The sequence below is a fragment of the Palaemon carinicauda genome, chromosome 44 (assembly GCF_036898095.1).
Source record: "Palaemon carinicauda isolate YSFRI2023 chromosome 44, ASM3689809v2, whole genome shotgun sequence".
Lineage (NCBI taxonomy): Eukaryota > Metazoa > Arthropoda > Malacostraca > Decapoda > Palaemonidae > Palaemon > Palaemon carinicauda.
The window spans coordinates 32,371,543-32,382,445 of record NC_090768.1 but is presented as its reverse complement, the minus strand read 5'-3'; the positions used below and the strand labels follow the sequence as shown (position 1 = coordinate 32,382,445).

The following is a 10,903-nucleotide window of genomic DNA, read 5'->3' as shown; positions in this document are numbered from 1 at the left end:
ATAATAATAATAATAATAATAATAATAATAGTAATATTAATAATAATAATGATAATAATATTAAATTAAAGGTTATGTCAGGGGATCCAACTTTCTATTTATTATTATTATTATTATTATTATTATTATTATTATTATTATTACTAGCCAAGCTACAACCCTAGTTGGAAAAGCAAGATGCTATAAGCCCAAAGGCTCCAACAGGGAAAATAGCCCAGTGAGGAAAGGAAATAAGTAAATGATGAGAATAAATTAACTATCATTCTAAAAACAGTAACAGCGTCGAAACAGATATGTCCTATATAAACTATTAACAACGTCATATATAAACAATAAAAGGACTCATGTCAGCCTGGTCATCATAAAAACATTTGCTCCAACTTTGAACTTTTGAAGTTCTACTGATTCAACAACCCGATTAGGAAGATCATTCCACAACTTAGTAACAAACAAAGGTTGTCTCATAAAAGCTTACTTTCTAATTAAGGACGGCTACTCAAGACCTCTTGCTTGGAATTTTGGAAGTAAAGATTACTGCGATTTTTTGGGTAGGAGAACCTCCTTATTTCACGTTTCCAATTGTTTCTATTGGAAATAATTTGTTTTACTAAAACTTCCTTTTAGTATTTCTTATATTTTTCTTGCCAGCGTGTCCCGTGCACAACCATTTTTTTTTTATCTGGTATCTATTTTTCTATAACACCAATGAAAGTTATTTATCTTAGTATCGCATATACCGCAATTCCACCGTTTTCTATGATTTTCTGTGGAATAGATTATCCGTTAATTTCTCGGTTTTCTATGATTTTCTGTGGAATAGATTATCCGTTAATTTCTCGGTTTTCTATGATTTTCTGTGGAATAGATTATCCGTTAATTCCACGGTTTTCTATGATTTTCTGTGGAATAGATTATCCGTTAATTCCACCGTTTTCTATGATTTTCTGTGGAATAGATTATCCGTTAATTCCACCGTTTTCTATGATTTTCTGTGGAATGGATTACCCGTTAATTCCTCCGTTTTCTATGATTTTCTGTGGAATGGATTATCCGTTAATTCCACCGTTTTCTATGACTTTCTGTGGAATGGATTATCCGTTAATTCCATCGTTTTCTATGATTTTCTGTGGAATAGATTATCCGTTAGTTCCACCGTTTTCTATGATTTTCTGTGGAATAGATTATCCGTTAATTCCACCATTTTCTATGATTTTCTGTGGAATAGATTATCCGTTAATTCCACCGTTTTCTATGACTTTCTGTGGAATAGATTATCCGTTAGTTCCACCGTTTTCTATGATTTTTTGTGGAATAGATTATCTGTTAGTTCCACCGTTTTCTATGATTTTCTGTGGAATAGATTATCCGTTAATTCCACCATTTTCTATGATTTTCTGTGGAATAGATTATCCGTTAATTCCTCCATTTTCTTTGATTTTCTGTGGAAGAGATTGACCGTTTATTTATTATATACGATACGGTATTCATAAATAAAAGTTTGCTACACGTCATGTCTAAGGTATGATCGTATTTCTTTGTCCATTGCTTTAAATATTTATAATTTTCATATTATGATAATGCTTATAAATGCATGAAGTTTACTTTGTTTACTTGTTTTGGGTTTAAATCCAACCCTCCACTGAAGTCGAGTGAACTACTTCTCGGGCGGGTCCATATTAATCATCTAACGAAACATTTTCATTATAACTTATACAATTCTTTGATTGTAGCATCTTCCAAATCATATGATCTTGTGAAAAGTAATGTCTTTAGTTTCTTCTTAAATTCAATTGCTCCCTTTAGGTCCTTCATTTCAGTTGGCAGTTTATTATAATGTCTAGGCGCACAGTAGCTAAAAGCCCTTTCACCAAATTTACTATTTGTTCTTGGTTCAGACAGTCTATGTTTGTCACTCATGTGTCTTATGGTAACATTTGTTTTTAGTTCTAGTTTGTTCGGGCATTCTTTTAGATATTTTGGTTCATTTTGTCCGAGAAGATAACTAGATTGGCCAAAATAGTAAAATTTCCCCAGAAAATATACACAGACGAGAATATTTTATGGTAGCCAATTCTTGTTTAGTGCACACTTGGTAAATGCAGTGTGTGTGTGTGTGTATGTGTGTGTGTGATGGGGGGAGCAATATTTTTTTGGATTCTAAGGAGGGACTTACCAGTCACTAGTAAATAAGCTGGAATATGATTATATGGCTTTATGATCCACAATGGCAAGGAAAATTAATATTTTAAACACCGTTATACATAAAGCTATTAAATCGATGTCTTAAAAAGGAAAAAAAAAACTATGAAGCCTATATTGTTCAAATGAAATTTTGCTGACAAATTGCAAATACTGTTTTTAATATTGGCCGATATTTGTCCCTTCAAATATGAAAAGATAGTTAATTATTATATCCTGCAATCTGTACATTCACTTAAAATAAGAAACTAAAAACTTCCATATGATATATATTCACCTTTTGAAATTAACTTTTATACGTTGATAAAGTATATATAAAAAATTCAGAATGCTGAGAGAATTTCAGATGTACAACTTTTTGTGTCTTTCAAAATGTGTGTTAAAGGATGGAAATGTCAGTTGAGAAACAAAATGCAGATCGTTTGAAGTACAGTAACCATAAAAAACGTTTTGATGGAGCAGAGTCACGTGACTCTGTTAAAGGTAACCTTTTGGCAGCTCAATACATTACTCACTTTACTTTTACTTTTAGGGGTTTATTTCTCGCCCTCCATCAGACACTAAAAGTCTGTTCAGGCGGGCCTTGGTGTGTGAAAATAATTTCTTTCCAGTTAATATTTTGCTCTGTATCGTTATCAATTATTTCGCTAGCATTTGTATTCAGGCTTAATAGTTTTCAGGTCACTATTATAACACTTTCTAAAAAGATAAGTCTTTGGGTTTTTCTTGAAAGCTGCCACATTTTTGCTGTTCTTGACATCAAGTGGAAGGTCGTTGAAGAGTCTCGGTGCAGCATAACTAAACATTCTTCCTCCTATTGCATGATTCACACTAATTTCAAATAGTCTATGTGGGTCATGAGCATGTCTAACTCTTACAGCAGCGCTAGTAGCTTGAGGGTAGGGGACCAAGCAACCACGAAGATATTTAAGCTTATCACTTGTAAGTGCTTTGTGAGTTAGGTAAAGGTAGCCTTGAAAGAGCTTGCTCTCTTATTAAGTAAAGGTAACCTCATGAAGTCTTACTCAAATCAAAGATAACCATGGAATCTTACTTTTTAAGTAAGTAAAGGTAACTTCATAAAAACTTGACATTTTATTCAAGCGAATGTGCCCTAAGAAAGTTTCCTCAGGGAAGTATAGCCTACATATGAGGTTGCACAACACAAAACAGTGAGAGCTGGTGGATAGTTCGCAAACCTTTCTCAAACCGTTCTTAGATATTTAAAGAATGAATTATTGCATCTATGCAGTGAATATATCCAGGAAACATCGATTTTGATAGCTCCGGATGACTTCTGAATTTGTGCTATACTCACTTGTTTACTTGTTTTGGGTTTAAATCCAACTGAAGTAGAGTGAACTACTTCTCGGGCGGGTCCATATTAATCATCTAACAAAACATTTTCATTATAACTTATACAATTCTTTGATTGTAGCATCTTCCAAATCATATGATCTTGTGAAAAGTAATGTCTTTAGTTTCTTCTTAAATTCAATTGCTCCCTTTAAGTCCTTCATTTCAGTCGGCAGTTGGCAGTATACTGTAGGAAGCCTTGAAGCAAAAGGGGTAAAATCTCAGCGCTGAACCCTTTGGCGCCAAATTATTTAAATCAAATCAGAAGGAGGATGGTTTTTGTAAACAAATTATCTATTGCGTGTGGTCAGTTAGCATTTGTTCCCGGATTCAACTGGGGAAATTATTTTTGCAATAATTAGTATGTATATAATCATACTTATTTTTAATTTTTATGTATGACATATCTGTTTTTGACGTTGTTAATAGTTTATATAGGAAATTTATGTTTTGACGCTGTTACTGTTTTTAGAATGACATATTGTTAATTTATTCTCATCGTTTATTTATTTCCTTATTTCCTTTCCTCACTGGGCTATTTTTCCCTGTTGGAGCCCTTGGGCTTATAGCATCTTGCTTTTCCAACTAGGGTTGTAGCTTGGCTAGTAGTAATAATAATAATAATAATAATAATGATGATAATAATACTTATTGTTAATGAAAATCTCAATGATGACATATTTGATGTATACAGAATTTTGTTTGAAAATTAGATAAATTATTGTAATGGCAAAGCTTTGAGGTCTCCTGATAAAATATTCTTTTCAGTTATGATATTTCTGTTGCACTTTTAAGCATATACCTTCAAGAATCTTATTTTCTTGTAAATAGACAATTTATAAAATTATGAATAAAATACTTACCTCCGTTTCAGCTACCAGTATAAGGCTTGCTGAACCAGGGCTATTAACACCAATGACATTGCATTTATTGTGCCTAAATTGATAATGCCCATCTCTCTCTCTCTCTCTCTCTCTCTCTCTCTCTCTCTCTCTCTCTCTCTCTCTCTCTCTCTCTTTCTTTTGGGTTATTACTCTAATTTTTGTAGTGAAATTATAAGTGCTCATATGGAGAAAGTACAATTGTAAGTCATGACGGAAACAGTTATTTTCCACAATCGTGAATTTGGAAAAAGAAAATAAGAGATGGGATTGGAAGCGATCGTTATATTTTTCACGCAAAAAAAATCAGTTTTCTATTACAATCTATTACAACTTACTCAAAGTGGGACGTATAAATTCCCAAAACAAAGCAAACAGTGGAACCAGATTCCTAAACGGTGTTCCACCCTGAGAATGGAGTACCCCTGTGCTGATTAGGCCTAAACTACATGAGCTGCCTATTGGAGTTAGAATAATTTTAGATGCGTCCAATGACTCAGATTATTAGGACTTTAAATCTAGATTATTTAAGAAAATTACTACACATCCTTCAGCTAGCAAATTATGTTGACAGTAGAATAATTACGGATGGTTTAGTAATATTGGAGCCAAGATGCACCTCGACTGAGGTTTATAGAGCTCTCAAATATATGGCCCCACTTAACATCAGAAGGCATTTAAGAAAATTTTGAATTTCTTGTATGCGAAGTACTACAATAACATATTTATCAGTCAATTAATGCGTACTACACCATACGATTCTCTATATACATAAAGTACATATATGACAAAGAAATCTTGTACAACAGGGCACTGGGCTATTCCCTATGTGGCAGGACCAATGAAAATACACAAGTAAAATGCATACATATATTGATCATTTATCCTTGGCTTTCATTTTTTCTAAAGCTAAATATTTTCTGGCTGAAAGGCTACTAGACAATATAATTTTTCAATATGTGTCTGTTCCTTGCCATATAGCCAACAGTCTCCCATATTTTATATATATATATATATATATATATATATATATATATATATATATATATATATATTATATATATATATATTTATATATATATATATATATATATATATATTTATATATATATATATATATATATATATATATATATATATATATATATATATATATATATATATATATATATTTCAGAGGGCTGAATGCCAGAATTAGTTTGAAGTTAAAAGGTTGCATTACAAAATATCTTTGTTAAATAAATGCATCATTACAAGACATTCATAATAATTTTTTAATAAATGGATATCTAACCAAATTCTTTGCAGTATATAGCTTGTAGTTGTGTTACTAGAAATACAATATTGCTCTTGCATTTTTTATGAATAAATCCATTATTTTCCAGATGGCTGGAAAGCAGTCGTATATGGGCTGGAGGACTGATTGTGGGAGAAGTCTGCACACAGCCATCCCACTGGGCTTCCGTCACCACATTGCACCAGTGGCTTCTATCTGAGGGGGTTCCTGGGATCCATGGTATAGATACACGCTCACTGACGAAAAAGTTTGTATCTTTTCCTCCTGTTATGGTCTGTGAAGTACATAAATAAGAAAAGTTATTGCTAGAAAGTCATTTAATTGAAGAAAAGGCCTAAACCCTTTTGAAATAGGCAATGAGCTTCTGGATTTTATAAAAGAAAAAAAAAATCTTGCATAGATTAAAGCTTCTGTGCTTTGACATCACCGAGTTAAGAGAATTTCTAATTTTTTTCACATGTTTTCAGGATTCGCGACCATGGGTCTATGCTCGGAAAGATCGTAGTGGAAGGAGGAGATGATCCAGACTTTGAGGACCCAAACAAAATTAATTTGGTTGATAAAGTTTCTGTTAAGGTTTGTGGAATTTGAATCGATATTTGTGGGTTATTCTTGCTTATCAAAGTATTTCAGAGTTACTTCCTTTGAAAGCTATTTCTTAAAAGTTTCTATAATAGCATCTTTCCCAGCTAATCTTAAAAAAAGGCAAGTTTGTGTAAGTGACTTTATAGTTGCATTTTAGAAAGTTCAGCACTACAGAATAACAATGATAAATGTTCTAATTTTTTAAATTTTCATTCATAGTTCTTTCATGTTACTTATGAAATTGATTGCTATTTAAATGATTTTCTTTATAATTTAGTTGTTGAAAACTCTTAATAAAAGGTGGTGGGAGGCTACTTTAGTCCAGCTAATGAGCAACTGTATACAGATTCTTAATTGTTGGATTGTTTTCAGGAGCCACAAGTTTTCAACCCAGATGGAGAAATCAAGATCACAGCAGTAGATTGTGGCTTAAAGTATAATCAGATACGCTGTCTTGTTAAGCGGGGTGCTTGCGTCACTGTAGTACCATGGGATCATCCCTTAGACCCAACAAAATATGATGGCTTGTTCTTGACCAATGGACCTGGTGTGTATCAATAAAATCACTATGAAGTTTAGAAAGTAGACATAGTAGGTCACATTCAGCTTTATCATAATAACACGTTTTTTCTTTTCCACTGCCCTCTGTTTAGTTCCATCAACCTGAACTCCTTTAGTCAGGACTTTATCTGCATTTTTTCTATGATTTTTTGGGCCGCCATATTGGTCTTCAAACCGTATTTCCACATCTACTACTTTACTTTCCTAACAATAACCTTCTTTAGTGGCCATTGTATCATAACACTTACAATTTTATATTTTTGAATTATTTTGATTATCTAAGAACTCTGTTATAGCCAATTCTACTGAGGTGTGGAGATTCTCAAGGAAAAGAAGGAATAAGGTTTCAATGTTTTTCTTGAAATTAATCAGAGTACATTTTGCATTACAGTCAGCCCCTTTATTTCTTATAAAGTAGTGTTCCAACCACTCTCAACAAAACTAGTTTTTGCAAATCAGTACAGTATCATAGAGCGTGGGAAATTATTCTGGGAAGATTTCCCTCTTAACCCTATTACCCCCAGGCTATTTGGAAATTTCCAACCCCTAACCCCCAGGTGTTAATTTTTTTCAAGCACATTTTGCAGTGTATTTTTTTTTTAAATTGCTCTAACAGCCTTAATTTTTGTCATAGAGAGGTCAGGTTTGTCTCATTCTCTTGCAAAATGCCTGAAGTTTCTCAAAAAATTATCAAAAATATGCAAAAAAAATTTAAATAGCAGTGTTTTGCAAGAACGTACCGGTACGTCCATGGGGGTAAAGGGATGAGTTTTGTGAAACGTACCAGTACGTCCTTTGGGGGGTAAAAGGGTTAACAGATATCCAGATCCCAACCTAAGGGAGTGGAGTGACAGCACTCCTCTGCCAACAGATAGAAAACTGCGGTGTTACAGTTTGTCAGCCATCATGTGTTAGCGGAATTGCTCTATATTGGGTTTGTCATCACCAATACCTCTGCAGTGTTCAAGTGCTACACTTAGTATGGGGTAGTACACCCCGAACGAGAGGACTGAACAATAATTAGAGGCAGGACTATAATGCAAAAGCATGAGGGAGAGCAGTACTGAATGGGTTAAGGTGTACTAAAGCTTAACCTGCAGGTCTTACTTTATGATTATTTACTTTAGTAGCACAAATAAAAATCTAAGAGATACTTGGAATTGTATGTTTACAATGAATCCATTTGAGATTTAAACTTACTTCAACTCAAAAATTTTCAGGATGAAATAGCTTTAGACATGTGAATATTTTGATTTCCTCTGAGGCATAAATCCATCTGATTCTATAAAACATGCAGAGGAGTTCATCTAATTAATTTCAAAGAGTTTTTCCAATGATTCAATTTAGACTCGTAATACCATTTGCAAAATAGATAAAATTATGGAAAAAGAGAAGTTGAAGTCAATGATCACTTTATCCTATCCTATGCCTAACTTTTATGATGAATTATATACTACATTGAATGACAACCAGCAAATTTTCTTAGCTTGTCAATCCATCATCATCTCTTCCTCCCACTACTTCATTTGTAATCTCTACAGACCCATTCTGTTATTCTTTTTGTCCATCTATTATCTATCATTCTCATAGGTCCTGCCCACGTTCATTTCTTTTTCATACATGTTCTTAGAGTATCCTCTACTTTAGTTTGCTCTCGTATCCATGTTGTTCTTTTTCTGTCTCTTTGTGTTATTATTATCATTATTCTTTCCATAGCTCTTTGAGTTGAAATTAGCTTTGGTTCTAAGGCCTTAGTAAGGCTCCATGATTCTGATGCATAAGTTAATACTGGTAGGACCATCTGATAGATACTTTACGCTTTAGAGAAAGTAGCATTTTACATTTCATAATATCATTGTGTTTACCAAAAGCTCTCCATCCAATGCTTATCCTTTTAATTTTACTGATAAGTGTAACTGTATGGAGGCATGAATGGCTTCACAGGTCCCATCTCTGGGTTATTTATCCCTAATGCTGTACATAAATCCAGTTTACAGAAATTATGGATTACCACATTAGTAAATTGAACAACTGAGGAGGAAAGAAGGTAAACTTATTTTTTTAATTATTTTGAATATTCAATAATATGGTAATGTTGTTCATACAGGTGATCCCCAGACTTGTAGTACGACTGTCGAACACATACGAACTGTGATGGCTAATAGCACCAAGCCTATTTTTGGCATTTGCTTAGGACATCAGTTGCTCTCAGTGGCTGCAGGCTGCTCTACTTATAAGATGAAGTAAGATATTTTGTATTTATTTCTAACTAAAGTATATCTGACCATCAGAAATTACTCTATGTAATACACTGTAATAGTGTATTATGTTGATGATTGGTAAATGATGATGATGCATGTGAAGTTAATATTGGTGATTACCGGTATTTTTTATTTCATATTTGTAAGTTTCTAGTAAATTTGATGATGGATAAAAACCTTTTGATGTACAGTTTTTTGTACATGTACCAATATTTCGTATCCTAACGATTTCCTATGTATTCAGCATAAAAAAGCATCAGCACCAGTTTCATTGCCTGTACGTATATACCTCATACAACGTTTATTTGAAAATTTATCCTAATCTATTTTTCAAGTGTTTGTTAACTGAACACATGGGTGGTTTGTACAAATTGTCTCCCAGATAAGATTGTCATCTTCAAAGACAGGGTGAAGTTAAAGATGGTCTTCTTGTAGATTCTGTTAATATCAACCAAACGATTTTTTTTTTCAAGTAAATGTTATTAGTTTCTTATATATTCAACACATCCCCATTGCTAATTGTGCATATTTTGTCTCAACGTTTTCAGACGAGTTGCCCAAATGAAATGCAAAACATCAAATAATGTAGGGATGTATAGTAATGTTCATACATGAACAAATTCATTGCCCTATAAATTTCAGTCAAGTTTATCCCTCATTAGTTTGCATTACTGTTGTCAAATTTCCCAGCCTATTCCAGTAGTAGCACTAAAATTATCTTTACTATTTCTTTTCCTATTCCTTTGCATTTTTTTTCTCTTGTAATTCTTTAACTTGTAGTGTATTTGTCATCGATAGCTAAAGTTAACTTGACTTAACCTGTTGAAAGCTAGAGTCCTGTTTAGTGGTCCACTGAAAATGGAAGTTGTGGGTAAAGGAAGCATTTCAAGCATCTTTCTTGATGCCAATGGTGTTTGTTGCCTTGGATTCCTTGGCATTGTTTTCAGTCCCTCAGCAACTGATTTGTTATCTCCTGGAACACTTTGTGAAGTTTCCACCTCATTTACCAGATTGATCACATTTTCCTCTACAATTGTTTATGCAAGAGAGAATAGGTACAATTGCAATACGCATTTGATGGGAGACCAATACCGATACCACTAAGAAAGAATGATCGGTTTTCCGAGAAAGTCCAAGCCATGCTAAAAGCCACTCCAGAGAAGCATTTTAGCCACACTGTAGCTGTTCTTTCAAAATATTAATTATATTGAGGATGGTAAAGAAGGATTGGAATGGATTGGTAACAGAAAATTAGCTGACTTAGAGCATGCTGATGATGCTGTCCTTATTAGCAGAACACCACAGGATTTTCAAGGCTAGCTTACCAGAATGCATTACATATCACATGAGGTTGGGCTTAAGATAAATAGAGGAAAAAAAGACTTGATGAAGGAATATGCAATATAAGATGAAATAATATTGGTTGGAAAAATGATTAATAAGGGGGAATCATTTAAATAATTAGAAAGTATGATCTTTAATACAGGATCTTTAGAATTTGAGTTTAATGAAACAATATCCAACAGATTTTGTAGATTTGAGAACAAAGCCTTCGGAAGGATATTGGGAGTTAAATAGCAGGACATGATTAGAAATTAAACTATCAGAGATTGCTCAAGTAGTATATTGGGAAGAGAGTGAAGGAAATGGAGGTACAGGAAACGAGAAGGAGAGGGAGACCAAAGCGAAGGTGGGTGGACTATATCAAGAATGACCTTCGATCAAAGGGATTAACCGGTGATGAGGTGTGGGACAGAGGTAGA

General features: G+C 33.4%; 1 protein-coding gene across 1 annotated transcript in view; it reads left to right on the top strand.

Moving 5' to 3' along the window:
* The window catches only part of r (carbamoyl-phosphate synthetase 2, aspartate transcarbamylase, and dihydroorotase rudimentary), a 309,516-nt gene that overhangs the window by 98,534 nt on the left and 200,079 nt on the right, over window positions 1-10,903 (top strand). Inside the window, 4 exon segments of the mRNA XM_068366994.1 lie at window positions 5,822-5,980; window positions 6,201-6,309; window positions 6,691-6,865; window positions 8,987-9,122. Coding sequence (XP_068223095.1) covers window positions 5,822-5,980; window positions 6,201-6,309; window positions 6,691-6,865; window positions 8,987-9,122 — 579 coding nt within the window.